We start from the raw sequence: 17,527 nt of genomic DNA on the forward strand, positions 1-17,527 counted from the left end.
TTTACTCCTGAACTTCCTCCGATCATCCTCACGATGTCCATCTGGTATGCTTCTATATGCCATATCTTTCTAACTGTGCTCTTTCACAAAAGCTCACAATATATAACCTATATACTTATTATGGACACAGCATGTCTTACACTAGTTATCTTGTTGTTATTAGTTGTTGTTATTAGTCCCATCCTTCAGCTCCATTCAACACCTCCCATCTATCTCTTAACACCATCCATATTGGATTTCTATTTGCCATATATTTTTCAACTGTACTGTGATGTTTTACAAAAGTTCTGAACATTTCTATTCTCATTGTTTCTACAGTTTGTGAATTGAAAATAAACATCTTTGCTAAAAGTATTATTATATTATTGATTGATTGACTATGACTTTTCAGATCATCCAGTAGTGCTATCTGCAGGGTCAGCTCCATGCAAATATTGCAATCCTTCAGCCATTCCTGGACCTGTGTCCAGAAACAAGCTACAAATGGACAGTACCAAAACAAATGATCTAATGATTCTGTCTCTTCACAGCCAAATCTGCAGAGCTGGGAAGATTGTATCCCCCATACAAATAACATTCTATTGGTAGACTTTTTTTTATATAATAATCTAAATTGAAAAATTCCAAGTTTTGAATCCGGCGTCGTTTTGCGTATCAGTTCATAAACACTATGCCATGGAATCGGTACGTCAAAATCTCTTCCCAACTATTTTGCAATCTATATGGGACGGCTGTCAATCTTTTGGTCCTTAAATGAAACTGGTAAACTTTTTTATTTATCACAATTTTCTTTAACCAATTATGTTATTTAATGCAAGGCCAACAGACAAGTTCCTTACTTTTTCCTCCTTCCACTTTCCTCTTCCATTTTAGCGGTAACGCTGCAATTATTTGGTTGTAATTTTGGGTAGAGCAGACATTTCCATATGTTTTTGTTAGCTGCATGTGCGACATAAACTCCACTATTCCTACCGATGATATCATTTACGAAGATTTTACCTTTTTTTAAAATTTTCTCAAAAAAGAACGTTTTATTATCTATTAGTATATTTGAGTTTAACCACAATATTTGTTGCAATATTTGTTCTGTCATTTCTGGAGGATTAAATTGAAATTGCAACCAACTTTCTATGGCTTGTTTTAGAAATAGTGATATTTGGGAGATTATTTCCTTTTCAAATACCTGAAAGTGAGGGGTTGTAATCTGAATAAAGGGAAAAAGTCCCTTCTTGAACATTGGGTGAGACAATCTTACTAGTTTGCTAGAGAACCAGTTCGGATTTAAGTATAACTATTGTATGACTGAAGCTTTTAGTGATAGGTCTAATGCTTTAATATTTAATAATTTCTGTCCTACTAATTCATATTCATTATATAAATAGGCCTGTTTAATTTTGTCTGGCTTGCCATTCCAAATAAAATGGAATATTTTTTTCTCATATAATTTAAAAAACTGTTCGCTAGGCGTAGGCAAGACCATAAGCAAATAGGTAAACTGGGATAATACTAAAGAGTTAATCAGTGTGATTTTTCCACAAATTGACAGGTATTTACCTTTCCATGGTAGCAAGATCTTATCTATTTTTGCTAACTTTTTATTACATTTTTTGGAGTGAGATCATTTATTTCATTTGGGATATGTATTCCGAGTATATCCACATCACCATCAGAATTTGGTGCATTTTCCCCCATATTCCATCCAGTTTGCTTTATTTTTATAATATATTACACTTGATCTGTCTTGAATAAGTTTCTCCATTTCTTTTTGTTTTTCCTCTAATTTATTCTGAGCCTCTATGTTACAGTTTTTATTGCTATCTATCTGTTCTGTTCTATTTCCTTTGTTAGTGTGGACTCTTTTGACCTAAATTGCTTTTGTTTTCGAGATGAGTACTGAATTGCATGGCCTCTAAAGGCACATTTAAAGGTGTCCCATACAATAAGGGGATTTGCTGTACCTATGTTATGTCGGAAAAAATCTGTTATAAATTCCTCTGTCCTAGTTAAAAACAAGTTATCATCCAATAGGCTTTGATTACATTTCCAATATCCTCGCCCACATGGAAATTCAGTAAGAGTAATGTATATGCCAATTATATGATGGTCCGACCGCATTCTGTCCCCTATCAACACTTTTTAAACTTTTGGTGCCAACGAGAATGACATAAGAAAGTAGTCAAGACGACTAGCTTGATTGAGTCTCCGCCATGTATATCTCACTAGGTCAGGATATTTAAGCCTCCATATTGTCACGATCGTCTGAAGGAGCGGACCAATACGCAGCGCGTGGAGTGAACATGATGACTTTATTTATTAAAGCAACCACGAAAAAACAACAAACAAATGACGAAGTGAAGTCCACAGTCGCAATGACTGAAACATGGAACACTGGAACAAAAACCCACAAACACAAAGTGAAACCACACAGTTTAAATATGGCTCCCAATCAGAGATAACGAGCCGACAGCTGACACTCGTTACCTCCGATTGGGAGTCATATGACTAACAAGCACACGCTAACCAAAACCCAACATAGAAATACACAACTAGAAATCCCAACATAGAAATACACCCAAATGAAAATGAACAACCCTGGCTCCATAAATCAGAGTCCCTGGAGCCAGAGTGTCACAGTACCCCCCCCTAAAGGTGCGAACTCCGGGCGCACCAGCATACAGTCTAGGGGAGGGTCTGGGTGGGCGCTCTGTCTATGGTGGCGGCTCAGGCACTGGTCGTGGTCCCCACCCCACCATAGTCACTACCCGCTTGTGTACCCTCCTCCCACATGACCACCCCCCAACTAAACCCCCACAGGATTAAGGGGGCAGCACTGGACTAAGAGGCATCACCAGACTCAGGGGCAGCACCGGACTAAGGGGCAGCACCGGGCTAAGGGGGCAGCACCGGGCTAAGGGGCAAGCACCGGACTAAGGGGCAGCACCGCCTAAGGGGCAGCCCCGACTAAGGGGCAGCACCGGCCTAAGGGGCAGCACCGGACTAAGGGGCAGCACCGGACTAAGGGGCAGCACCGGGCTAAGGGGCAGCACCGGACTAAGGGGCAGCACCGGGCTAAGGGGCAGTACCGGGCTAAGGGGCAGCACCGGACTAAGGGGCAGCACCGGACTGAATGGCGGATCCTGGCTGGCTGGCTCTGGCGGATCCTGGCTGGACGGCTCTGGCGGATCCTTGCTGGACGGGCTCTGGCGGATCCTGGCTGGACGCCCCTGGCGGATCCTGGCTGGACGGCTCATGGCTGGCTGACGGATCTGGCTGCTCGCGGCTGGCTGACGGATCTGGCTGCTCAGGGCTGGCTGACGGACCTGGCTGCTCAGGGCTGGCTGACGGATCTGGCTGCTCATGGCTGGCTGACGGATCTGGCTGATCCTGTCTGGCGGAAGGCTCTGGCTGATCCTGTCTGGCGGAAGGCTCTGGCTGATCCTGTCTGGCGGAAGGCTCTGGCTGATCCTGTCTGGCGGAAGGCTCTGGCTGATCCTGTCTGGCGGAAGGCTCTGGCTGATCCTGTCTGGCGGAAGGCTCTGGCTGATCCTGTCTGGCGGGAAGGCTCTAGCGGCTCCTGTCTGGCGGGACGGCTCCAGCGGCTCCGGGCCCGGGCGGACGGCTCTGAAGGCTCATGGCAGACGGGCGGCTTTGCAGGTTCAGTACAGACGGGCGGCTTTAGCGCCCGTTGGGCAGACGGGCAGTTCAAGCGCCGTTGGGCAGACGGGCAGTTCAGGCGCCGTTGGGCAGACGGGCAGTCCAGGTGCCGTTGGGCAGACGGGCAGTTCAGGCGCCGTTGGGCAGACGGGCAGTTCAGACGCCATAGGGCAGACGGGCAGTTCAAGCGCCGTTGGGCAGACGGCAGACTCTGGCCGTCTGAGGCGCACCTTAGGCCTGGCGCGTAGTGCCGGAACTGGAGGTACCGGGCTGAGGACACGCATCTCAGGGCTAGTGCGGGGAGAAGGAACAGGCCGGACTGGGCTGGCGACGCACACCGTGGGCTTGGTGCGTGGAGCAGGAACAGGCCGGGCAGGGCTGTCGACGCACACCGTATCCTTGGTGCGTGGAGCAGGAACAGGCCGGGCAGGGCTGTCGACGCACACCGTATCCTTGGTGCGTGGAGCAGGAACAGGCCGGGCAGGGCTGTCGACGCACACCGTATCCTTGGTGCGTGGAGCAGGAACAGGCCGGGCTGGGCTGGCGACGCACACCGTAGGTTCTGTGCGTGGAGCAGGAACAGGCCGGGCTGGGCTGGCGACGCACACCGTGGGCTTGATGCGTGGAGTAGGAACAGGCCGGGCTGGGCTGGCGACGCACACCGTGGGGCTTGATGCGTGGAGTAGGAACAGGCCGGTCCGTACTGGGAACACACACCACTGGCTTTAACTGGGGATCAGGAACGGGCCGGACCGGACTGGTAACACACATCAGTCTCTCACGCCGTGCCGCAACAACTTCCCTTCCTCTACTCGCCAATGGCTCCCGTAATCCGATAGCCTTCTCTCCACGTCTCCCTGTGGCAGCCTCCTGCTGCCCAGCCGCCCAGCCATGTGCCCCCCCAAAACTTTTTTGGGGGTTGCCTCTCGTCCTTCCAACGATGATGGCCCTGCTGACGCCACGTTGCTCCTCTCTCGCCAGGGCCTTGATCTTCCCCCAAGGTCCCTTGCCCCGAGCATGTCCTCCCAGGACCACGATTTGCCCACCTGGGCCATCGCCAGCCTCTCGATCTCCTTACCAGGCGCTTCCTCCCATGTCCAGCTGTCTTGCTCCTGGACCCGCTGTTGGTCCTTCTATGGTGGGTTTTTCTGTCACGATCGTCTGAAGGAGCGCGGACCAATACGCAGCGCTGGAGTGAACATTGATGACTTTATTTATTAAAGCAACCACGAAAAAACAACAAACAAATGACGAAGCGAAGTCCACAGTCGCAATGACTGAAACATGGAACACTGGAACAAAAACCCACAAACACAAAGTGAAACCACACAGTTTAAATATGGCTCCCAATCAGAGATAACGAGCCGACAGCTGACACTCGTTACCTCCGATTGGGAGTCATATGACTAACAAGCACACGCTAACCAAAACCCAACATAGAAATACACAACTAGAAATCCCAACATAGAAATACACCCAAATGAAAATGAACAACCCTGGCTCCATAAATCAGAGTCCCTGGAGCCAGAGTGTCACACATATATCTACTAGTTCTAATGTATCCATGACATTCACGATTTCCTTAAGAGCATGAGGGTGATTGTTTGTATTGTGATTTCCTTTACGGTCCATTGAGCTATTTAAAACGGTATTACAATCTCCCACCATAATAATAGAGTCTTGAATTGCTTGCAAGGTCGATAATTTATTATATATATTTACAAAGAAGTGTGGATCATCATTATTTGGTCCGTAAAGGTTAATGAGCCATATTTGTTTATGGTCCAATAACATATTTAAAATAATCCATCTACCTTGCGTATCTGTTTGGACAATTTGCACATTCGGATCGAAATTACTGTTAATTAATATCATCACCCCTTTTGAGTTTCTTAGCCCATGGGAGAAGTATATTTCGAAGTATATTGTTCTTCTTTTGTTATTATCTGCTAAGCCATTACAATTATAACTGGCTATACTTATTTCACCACATACCATAATGAGATACAAGTTTCAAATCTATTTGTCATTATATATGTTTGTAAATTTACCAATAGAAAATACCATAGTGATTGTCCATATAGCTATACCATGATATTTGCAATGTTACTAAATAACCCTCCAATTGTTCTCCACTAATTCCCCCGCTAAAACCCCTCCCCATCCCAAGTTGGGCCGTCATCCCAGTGATCAGCATACCACCCCTGTCCCCCCGGATCCCTATGCCCCAGAGGGGCCAGAACCCATCCATCGAAAACATCACATAGTGCCACCCACAAAACAGAAGCAGGTCAACCGCCAAAAGCATTTCCAATGCTCTCACCTCAATATATTTATATAGCTATTTAAAAGATATCTATTCAAATATCTTGCATATCTTATTTTCCATCATTATCAATTAATGTGCGTAATAATGTCGGCATTCATGTGTAGGATTTGAACCTATAACCAAAATTGCCATTGTATAACATTACATTTTTAACAAGCAACTACCACTTCAGCAAACAACCACTGCGATCCAACCCACCCCCTCTCAATGTGAATGAGAGAAATTGATACAGTGCTGAGCAAATGTCTGATAAAAAACCTAAGAATGTACATAGTAGAGGGGAAAGAAAGACTGAACAAGAGAAAGAAAGAGAGGAAGAGATTTCTGGTAGTTGAGTAAGGAAACAAGGGTCTCAGGAGCAGGAAGGGGCCCTGTTTGAGGGGGGCGAAGTGCGTGCGTGCCTGCTCCGAGTGTGTGTATGTGGGGCGGTGGAGGTTTGCAGACTCTCTGCAGAGTTGGCATTGCAGTCAGAGCATGGGTGTTTGAAGAGAAACTGAACTGAACCATGTGATTTCCTTTGCTTCCTGTCTGCTTCAGTCCCAGATTACTGCCCACGTCACTGAGACAGCAGGACAACAGAGCTAAAGTATTCAAAGCACCACCATTGTATGTGTCAAACTGCCAGTGCCGTAACACATCAACTCAATAACCTCTTAATTGCATCCATGTCAATGTGCCAGGAGCGCTGACTAACCCACTACAATAGGACGCATACACACACATACTTCACACACACACACACAACACACACACACACACAGCAGGGGTTGCCAGGAGCCGTCGCTATGGCAATGGATGCTATTAAGTAGGACAGTGATGTCATAATGAGATAAAAAAGGTGACCAGCAGAATGGAGAGCTGACCAGAACGAGGGATCAGAGGGTGTGAGAGGGAGGAAAGACAGATGATGGATGGAGGTATAGAGGAATGTGTAACGAAAGGGCTAAGCAAGGGTGACACAGGGTGAGCACTCCAATTAGGGCTGTGGCGGTCATGAAAGTTTGTCAGCCGGTTATTGTCATGCAAAAGACTGCCGGTCTCTAGGGAATTTAACGTTAATTAACATAAACACGTTTAGCATCTCCAGGCCTCCACACATACAAGCCGCTGATGCGTGCCTTTGGAACATGTATTCTGAACAAAAATATAAACGCAACATCCCAGAAATGTTCCATAAGCACAAAAAGCTTATTTCTCTCAGGTGTGGCATATCAACAAGCTGATAAAACAGCATGATCATTACACAAGCGCACCTTGTGCTGGAGATGATAAAAGGCCACTCTAAAACGTGCAGTTTTGTCACACAACACAATCCCACAGATGTCTCAAGTTTTGAGGGAGCGTGCAATTGGCATGCTGACTGCAGGAATGTCCACCAGAGCTGTTGCCAGAAAATGTTATAATAATTTCTCTACCATAGGCCGCCTCCAACGTCGTCTTAGAGAATTTGGCAGTACGTCCAACCGGTCTCACAACCACAGACCACTTGTAACCACGCCAGCCCATGATCTGGCTCCCAAGTGGGTGGGCCTATGCCCTCCCAGGCCCACCCATGGCTGCGCCCTTGCCCAGTCATGTGAAAGCCATAGATTAGGGCCTAATTAATTAATTTCAATTAACTGATTTCCTTATATGAACTGTAACTCTGTCAAATTGTTGAAAATTGCTGAAAAAATTATCCATTTATTATTTTTGTTCAGTATACATTTTTTAAAACTCTAACAAATCCATTTAATATACACCATCACAATAAATCACTAATTTATTTTAGTCAGGTCTAAATAAACATTATGATATGAAGAAAATGTATTTCAGAAGAACAGAATATGAGTTGGCCTACTGTAGGCCTATGTTATCTGGCTATGCTCCATGCCGTAGGCTTGTTCACTTAGCTGATATGCTTATAAGTCCCATGCCATTATTTTATTTTATCTGATTTTATAGTAAGAAGAATATAATTGAACTTATGAAGGCTATGTTGAGCGTAAAAGTGATCATTAGACAAAAAGGTCCTACACGCTAGATATATAATTATTTGACAACTTTAGTTGTGAATGATACAAACCTTAGAATCTCTTAGAAATCAAAACATATATGAGATGCATGGTGCAACGATAGGCTATTGATGATTTGAGAAAGTAGCAAAAAAAGCTTGTGCCTTGTTCCTTGCCTCAGGCTGCACAGCTGTTCTCTCATCAAGTGATAATATGTTCTCAATTTAATCTTGTCGTCACTAATATGTAAAATTAGTTTCAATTTAGAATGGCCATTATCAAATGGGCAGGAACAGGGACAGGATAAAAAAGATACATGTCATCTGTACAGTGCATTCAGAAACTATTCAGACCCCTTGACATTTTCCACATTTTGTTATGTTACAGCCTTATTCTAAAATGGATTAAGTCGTTTTTTTCCCTCATCAATCTACACACAATACGCCATAATGACAAAGCAAAAACAGGTTTTTATTAATTTTTTCACACCTGTATTTGGGGAGTTTATCCCATTCTTCTATGCAGATACTCTCAATCTCTGTCAGGTTGGATGGGGAGCGTCGCTGCACAGCTATTTTCAGGTCTCTCCAGAGACGTTCGATCGGGTTCAAGTCCGGGCTCTGGCTGGGCCACTCAAGGACATTCAGATACTTGTCCCGAAGCCACTCCTGCGTTGTCCTGGCTGTGTGCTTAGGGTCATTGTCCTGTTGGAAGGTGAACCTGAAGAACATCCCCACAGCATGATGCTGCCACCACCATGCTTCACCGTAGGGATGGTACCAGGTTTCCTACAGACGTGACTCTTTGTTCAATCTTGGTTTAATCAGACCAGAGAATCTTGTTTCTCATGGTCTGTCTTTTAGGTGCCTTTTGGCAAACTCCAAGTGGGCTGTCATGTGCCTTTTACTGAGGAGTGGCTTCCGTCTGGCCACTCTACCATAAAGGTCTTATTGGTGGAGTGCTGCAGAGATCGTTGTCCTTCTGGAAGGTTCTCCCATCTCCACAGAGGAACTCTGGAGCTCTTTCAGAGTGACCATCGGGTTCTTGGTCACCTCCCTGACCAAGGCCCTTCTCCCCCGAGTGCTCAGTTTGGCCGGGCAGCCAGCTCTAGGAAGAGTCTTGGTGGTTCCAAACTTCTTCCATTTAAGAATGATAGAGGCCACTGTGTTCTTGGGGACCCTCAATGCTGCAGAAATGTGTTGGTACCCTTCCCCAGTTCTGTGCCTCAACACAAACAGTCTCTTTTTTCGCACACATTTCTAGAAACCTGTTTTTGCTTTGTCATTATAGGGTATTGTGTGTATATTGATGAGGATTTACATTTTTTAAAATCCATTTTAGATTAAGGCTGTAGTGTAACAAAATGTGGAAAAAGTCAAGGGGTTTGAATACTTTCCGAATGCACTGTATGCACTCAAATAGAGAATGGAGGCAGTGCGCTTTCCCGCCGGTCCGTTTTGTAGGCTACTTCGGTTTTTAGCGGAGCATGTGCTTAATATCTGCAGCTGAGAAATAAATATAAGAACACTTATTTCACTCCACGTGTCAACCACCGTTTGAGGAGCATGGTCTTGCTGCCCGACAGGTGATATTCCACCCAAACTCTTTATGCCATGGGCTCTCAAACCTTGTTCCTGCAGCTACTGGTAGTGTATTTCACTAATCTGTTGACAGCTCGCCTGCACGCTGAAGAAAGGAATAAAGGAGAGAGAGGAGGAGATGGAAATGCATGGTGGTGAGATATTCTGTATTGCTAAAAGGTCATGTGTCACTCAATTAAATATGAAAATATACAAAAATATTCTAAATCAAATACGAATTCACAAATTGTAGACACATTTTAAGCCGCCCTGTATAATCAATGAACCAACAGCATTGCCTAGGGCTATACGCCCTCTCCCAGACTCATGGATAGACATTTTGGAGCATAGCATAAGGTAACCAGTCCATCCAGTATCCATAATAATACAGTCCACAATTTTGGAGTATAGGCTAGACCAATTATGTACCAAAGACATCTTAAATCAGTTTTGTTTGATGTTTTTCTCCCATGCATAATATGCGGTAGGCAATGTATTGTATAACAGCACAATCATCATTTTAATTCAGGATTTTTTGGGGGGGGGCTTGGGCTCCTAAGCCTATGCATATGTAAAATATCTAATATGCATATGGGTGTTTTGAATTAATAATCACCTTAGAAAGCGCTGTCCATTTAGTTGTGTTAGGCTTTGAAACAGCATCCACAACAACCATTTTTTACACTGTTTCAACCTGCTGTTGAAATTGATCATCACAGTGAGGTGAGTTTTAAAAGTATGATAGGCCTACTGTTTTGATAAATGTTTGATGTGATTTTCGATTGCATTTGCATTGATGTCAGAGTGGTTAGAGGGACAAGAGCCCTGAGTACCAGGCCATTAGGACCTGATGGTAGTTAGCAAGTTGGGTACTACCAACGCATGTCCAGAGTGCATAAAAGGGGATTACCGTGACTCAAAGATCACGTGGAATTTTACTGCAGCCATGGGTCATGACTCATGACTGCCGGTGTGGTGGTAATACGGTCACCACAACAGCCCCAACTCCAATCCTACCATTCATACAGTAAGGGTTCTGTTTTCTTGCCTTACAGTTTAAATAAAAAATAGTAAGGCACTTTTTAAATGCATCCTTATTTCCTTGAAGGAATCACAGATCTGATATGACTGGATAGGTGAAAACATTGAAATGGAAACCTCTCTCTCACTCTAAGCATCTCAGATCAGTGCTTACCTCAAGGAAGGGAGGTAGGAAGGAAGGATGCATTTTTAAAGTATGGGCTATTCCATGGTAACAGAATGATGCTGAGACTCCGATTTTTCACTTTTCAAGTATGCCAAACAAAATCCATTGATTGCAAAGTTAAACAAACCATACAACTCTATGCACAAGGACTACTTTTAACAATTTTCACTGAAAATTGTACAAAAATACATTTACTAGAAGAACAGTGCAGATGTCAAGTTTGATAACAGAATGACAGTAAAATCTGACCACGTTTTCCAAAAACTCTAAAACATCTACACCGAATTAAGATTCAAAGATGTCAGCAGAAAGACTGGGGTGTCAGCTATATTTTTGACACCTTGAGTTTGAAAAAAATTACTGGTGGATTAACACCTGGTAACAGAATTACATCATGGGTCCCTGATCTGTACTACACATAAATGCATAATTAGGGTTCACAGCGAAGTTGTGAAACCTATTGTTATTCTTGGATTTTAAAAAATCCTTGACATGGTCAAATAACACAAGCATCGATTGTTAACTTTATTTGTAATTTGGCATTTCAATCCATTTCAATCCTTTGTATATCCACTTCACATTAGCCCATCAACTTGAAACGTTTTACGGTCATCAAACACACTACCATGATCAACCATGTTAAGTTTAGCATTGATATCTTAAACAATAAGGAAACAATTAACAATTCACTTTTTCACTATGTAACGGTAATGCTTAAAATAATCATCAACAATGTACTAAAAGTCAGATTCACTTCAAATTTGGTCTTTGCACTCATCACAATAGTCCCTAAAGAGTTTGAGAAAATAACGTTGATGCATTCAAAGATGGCCACACTATACCAGTAGATGCATACAAGCAAGTTTCCGGGTTGGGAGTCGCTGGCATATCACATATCCGGTATACATTCGGTATTTTTTAATTAATTCCAGATGAAATACATTTTGGGCCGTTGGTTCATTTTGTGGCGCTACTATTTCTATTCTATTTCTATTATATATATGGCTCTTCCATATAAAAACCACTGAAGGAGAAGAAGAAGAAGAAGAAGACGAATACAAAGAAGTTGATGAAGAAGACGAAGAAGAAGAAAACGAAGAAGACCAAGATGACGAAGTTCAGAAATAAAGTATTTCTGAAGTGGTGCACATCAAATATGCACAATTCTTTCACAGTTACTGAGTGATGGTCCCCTTAGCCAATCGGAGGGAATGCAAGGGGAGTGAGCGGGACGAATACGGATAGCCAGGGAATGGGAGTTGGTGCTGAGGAGAATTTGAGTGTGAGGCAAAGGCGAATGCAAACTTTTGTACGTATGTTTTAAAACAATCCACCAATTGTTTAATTTTCCAACCTTATCAGCCTGAGTTGGTTAGTTGAGTGTACTATTTTATAGGACGTGATCGTCGATGTAAAGTTATGAGCGAGTTGTAGTTCTCTCGTGAGTTGTATTTTGCTAGCTAGCCTGTCAGTGAGCTAGCTAAGCTGGACAGCTAGCTATCCCGAGCGGGCTGTTTCCCATGAGTACTGCGTGTACCAAGACATTTATCCCACTACGAGCTAGCTAGGTAGTGTAAATAATCTCAGTTGTTTCTATATTCGGGACTTGTAGCCAACTGTCCTGGGCAATAACCGCTTCCTCAATACATTTTTCACAAGGAGACCAGCTAGATAGCGCCCACATCCCTGCACGCTGATTGGGTTCCTCTGAACAGAAGGTCATTTCTCCTTTGGAGATCAGATAGCCACGGCCCCGCGAGCAGGTGGGTTTCTCTGATCAGAAGAAACGTAACATTGTGAGTGAGGAGCAGTGTGTATATTGTTTTTGGTGGGCTGCGTTCAGCCTGAAGTGGTACGCTAATACAACCTACATCACCGGTAGTGCCAGGCCTGCAACGTTAAAGGTGTAAACCCACAATTTTGTACAGGTACTTTTCTTTTGGTTCTTTTACATTGAGCTCAATGGGGGTTTCTATTGTGTATTTCTCATTGTGATTTTATAGTGTACTATTCCTGATTAGTATCAGTAAGGTGATATTTCTCTGCAATAGTGTAGCTGTTTAACTGTATTTATCAACTTTGATAAGGTCATTTAGATAGATGTTCACCATGGGCAACAATAACTGGCGACTCGTTTTCTGGCGACTCGTTTTCAGACAAATATGTTCAACGCATCATTAGTTTATCCACTGACCACTGCATTTAGACTCGTTACATCAGTCTTTAATGGTTTAGAGATTTTTTTTTGCTGCATTCAAATATCGCCGTAATGTACCCGTCACTGTGTGAACCCCATCAATGCTGCTCGCAGCTATATTTATGAATGACATTCTCTTCATGGTGACATATCCTGAATAGGTACACAAAGGTAGAGAAATGGGGACAGGATCTCTCTTTATCAAGGAGCCATGCATGGTTTCCCAGCCAAGACACTTCCTAAAGAGAGAGACTTCCACATGATCATACAGTAATTGGTTCCATTAGAGAAAGTGAAATGTCAGGACAAGGCTGCCCAGTCACCACACACACAGATAATGTTCGACTTCCCACAATTAGGTGCACGCACGTGCATGCGCATGGGCACACACACACGGGCACACACACACGGGCACACACACACACAGGCCCAGGAGACAGAGGGTCTTAATGTGTGCAGATGGACAGCTCTGGAGTCAGTCAGCCAGGCTACGGGTGAGTGGGGGGTGGTTATTACTGAAGCGTGATTACAGAACCCAGACGCTCGCCAATGACTGTGGGCGCGACACATTTTATCTCTCTCCTTCTCTCTCTCTGAGAATACTCTTTCTCTCTCTCTGAGAATGTAATCTCTTTCTATGCCTCTCTGTCTGTCTCTGAGAGTGCATTCAATCTCTCACAATCTTTCTCGCTCACTCTTTCTCTCTTGCCCAGCCGGGAACGATATTCCTGACAGGGACAGCCACAGGTATTCCCTCTCCCTGCTTTCTGTCCGACTGCTGGCTGGGCTTATGAGCCTCTACTTTGTCACTGAGCTCAGAGAGGACCTCAGTTGGATATAGTGTGAGAGAATGGAGCAGTATATATTCCTCATGGAGAGATTTAATTCATAGTGAGAGACTGAATTGTCATTATGTTCCTGTGTTAGATTGTGATTGAATTGAGTGTGTCAGCATATGTTGGTGTGTGTTAGTGTGAGAAGGTAAAATAAGCACATGTTCCTTGCTGTGCATTAACCGTGGCATACCTAAACTCCATTCAATATGTGTGTATTTCTAGAGCACAAAAACAAACTGGCCCTTCCACCGGCCCCAAGCACGCGCTCACACGCACAAAGGCCTGCACAGCTGCGATCTGAATGGAAACGTTTTGCACCGGGAGTCAAGGTCGGAGTGAAACTGTTAACAGATCCAGGGTCTGGCTCCGCTCCTGAACTTCCTTCATGTAAACACAAGTGGAGGAATACAAGATAGCTCTCTCTCTCACAACTACGATCTGGTGAAGAAGTGCAAGGGAGAGAGGCTGAACGAGCCATTGGGAAAGTGGAGATGAATGAAATTTTCAGTGCTAAAGGAAAGGTATGATAAACTGTACAGAAGCGAGAGCAGATGGATTTGACAGTGCATGATCAGCTTATGAGTGGCGCAGTGGTCTAAGGCACTGCATCGCAGTGCTAACTGTGCCACTAGAGATCCTGGTTCGAATCCAGGCTCTGTCGCAGCCGGCCGCGACCGGGAGACTCATGGGCGGCGCACAATTGGCCCAGCGTCGTCCAGGGTAGGGGAGGGAATGGCCGGCAGGGATGTAGCTCAGTTGATAGAGCATGGCGTTTGCAACGCCAGGGTTGTGGGTTCGATTCCCACGGGGGGCCAGTATAAAAAATAAAATAAAAATCTGTATTCACTAACTGTAAGTCGCTCTGGATAAGAGCGTCTGCTAAATGACTAAAATGTAAAATTGTGTTTAAAAACTGCCCCGTTGCAGGTCTTTAGAACCTGCGCATGCAGGTTTCTGAGGGTTTTAAAAAAAACTGCAGATTGCAAGTATAATCATGAGCGCACATCGGATGGTGACCGTGATGGTGACTGGTGGTTTCAGTGAGAGTTCAGGGGTAAGGGGTCTGAGGTGACTGACTACCTTTGGTGCTGGTCTGTTTTTTGCCGGTGGCGGCCGTGTCCTCGGAGAGCGCCAGGCGTCGCAGCACGTCGGCCAGCGCCGCCTTCATCACGGTAATCTCATCCTCCTGTTGCTGGACACGCAGCTCCAACGACGACAGACGATCCTGCACGTCAGACGCACTTGCCGCCGAGATACTGTCATCTACAGAGAGAGAGAGGAGACTGGGTTAGATACTGTAGACAACATACATTTAGCCATCCACCCACCAAAGAGACCCACGCCCGCGAACACACAGAAGCATGTATATTAGGGCTGGGACGATACCAGTATCGCAATATTTTTTCCATGGCAAAAATGTAAACATGAAGCAGACCGAACACTTTGGTCCTTTAAAAACCTGCTGTGTGTAAAATATTGTGTGCTGTAGCTTGGAAAATAAATAAATGTGACTCTGGATGACAACATAATGGTGTTTGTTTCCAACATTAGGGCTGTTTTCCTAATGAAGTTAAATCCTCTTCGTGTTTTGCTTCCTTGCCACGATACTAACGAGTATCGCGATACTGGTATCGTCCCGGCCCTAATGTATATTCGCACCAAACACACACAGCCTGTAATAAGACTTCCATGGGTGAATTCTGGACACAGAGGAGTGTTTCACTGTATAGGCCTACTTGTCGCAACTGGTGACTTCCCTAAGACCCTATTGTGAAACAATATGGGAAGTGAGAAACAGTGTAAAACACAGGCATGACACTGTAAGCAACGGAACCTACTGGACTCTGATTTCTTACTGGACTCGGAGTATGTGTGTGTGTGTGTGTGTGTTCAAAGCTAATTCCATGTCTCTACCTCTAAATACAGGGCACATGTTCAACTGCTCAAAGTATTTGTGGGTTGAGGGCTGTGTGAGCTTCAGGCTTGGGGCTGCTGCCAAGCCTAGCTGTGGTTTAGGGCCTGATTGCTGGACGGGATGGGGGTAATTTGGCAGTGGAGAGAGTGAGGGGGCCTCATAGCCAAGGTTGGCCGGTAAAAGGGGTGCTGACGAACCCCCCTCTCTCCCCAGAAGACCCCCTTCAGAGGAGTTTGAACCCCTTCCCCACACGACACAAAAAAACAAGCATCAGCCATACTCACAATTTAAGAGTGGTAAAGAGAAAACATATACAGTCATAATAGTTCAGAGCAAAGTATTAACAACTTAAACACACTAACAGTCTAACAGCTCAAGCCATGAGAGCACTTAACCCCGAACTCAAAAGTGGATTATGTTTATGTTTGTGGCACTAACAGATCAAGCTAACTTTTACTGTAAGCACAAAGCGCAGTTTCTGGCCAATAAAGTTAACGCATTTTTTGGGAGGGAATGTGCAGAGAACTGTAGTAATATGGCACATGCCTGCGCACGCGAACAAGCCTGTGCACGCACACAGTCAAGGGGTGAGGCATTTCCTTACAGCCACACAGAGGTCAGTGAAGGCAGAGGTGGTGGGCAGTGCCTGTTAGCATGCCCTGGATGGCTGGGCAGCAGTAGACCACAGTAGCAGAGAGAGGGAGAGCCCAGGGGAAGACTTAACCCACCACTCTCTCTCTCTCTCCCTAAGCACACACACCACAAACAAGAATGGCACACTACAGAACAATGGGCCTCTGTACACTGAGGAGACATGAGCCAGGAAAACTAGCCCAGCACAGAACCATTCACCAATCTACTTCTACAGGGAATGTAAATCAAACACATCGCCATCAAATAGACAAAGCCAGGGAAAGTAGCTTAAAGGATACCTCCGCCACTTTTAACATTTGGGTTGTCATTATTTGGTATTTGGTATTTTATTAGGATCCCCATTAGCTGTTGCGAAAGCAGCAGCTACTCTTTCTGGGGTCCACACAAAGCATGAAACATGACATAATACAGAACATTAATAGACAAGAAAACCTCAAGGACAGAACTACATCAATTTTTTTAAAGGCACACGTAGCCGACATATCAATACATACACACAAACTATCTAGGTCAAATAGGGGAGAGGTGTTGTGCCGTGAGGTGTTGCTTTATCTGTTTTTTTAAACCAGGTTTGCTGTTCATTGAGCAATATGAGATGGAAGGGAGTTCCATGTAATAATGTCTCTATATAATACTGTGCGCTTTCTTGAATTTGTTCTGGATTTGGGGACTGTGAAAATACCCCTGGTGGCATGTCTGGTGAGGTAAGTGTGTGTGTCAGAGCTGTGTGTAAGTTGACTATGCAAACAATTTGGAATTTAACACATTAATGTTTCTTATAAAAAGAAGAAGTGATGCAGTCAGTCTCTCCTCAACTCTTAGCCAAGGGAGACTGGCATGCATCGTATTTATATTAGCCCTCTGATTACAATGAAGAGCAAGACCTCATAACAGCCTCAATTCGTTGGGGCATAAACTCTACAACATGTCGAAAGCGTTCCACAGGGATGCTGGACAATGTTGACTCCAATGCTTCCCACAGTTGTGTCAAGTTGGCTGGATGTCCTTTGGGTGGTGGACCATTCTTGATGCACACGGGAAACTGTTGAGCGTGAAAAACCCAGCAGTGTTGCAGTTCTTGACACACTCAAACCGGTGCGCCTGGCACCTACTACCATACCCTGTTCAAACAGATGTTGGCTGTTGTCCGAGCTCTGACCG

At 44.6% G+C, this 17,527-nt stretch overlaps 1 protein-coding gene across 4 annotated transcripts in view; it reads right to left on the minus strand.

Annotated features, from left to right (window-relative positions):
- The window catches only part of LOC121553610 (echinoderm microtubule-associated protein-like 4), a 103,329-nt gene that overhangs the window by 34,039 nt on the left and 51,763 nt on the right, over positions 1 to 17,527 (minus strand). For all 4 annotated transcript variants that reach the window (XM_041866859.2, XM_041866860.2, XM_041866858.2 and 1 more), the window contains exon 2: positions 14,878 to 15,060. In XM_041866859.2, the coding sequence (XP_041722793.2) occupies positions 14,878 to 15,060 (183 nt within the window). The remainder of the gene's footprint in view (positions 1 to 14,877; positions 15,061 to 17,527) is intronic.

The sequence above is a fragment of the Coregonus clupeaformis genome, chromosome 37 (genome assembly GCF_020615455.1).
Source record: "Coregonus clupeaformis isolate EN_2021a chromosome 37, ASM2061545v1, whole genome shotgun sequence".
Taxonomy (NCBI): domain Eukaryota; kingdom Metazoa; phylum Chordata; class Actinopteri; order Salmoniformes; family Salmonidae; genus Coregonus; species Coregonus clupeaformis.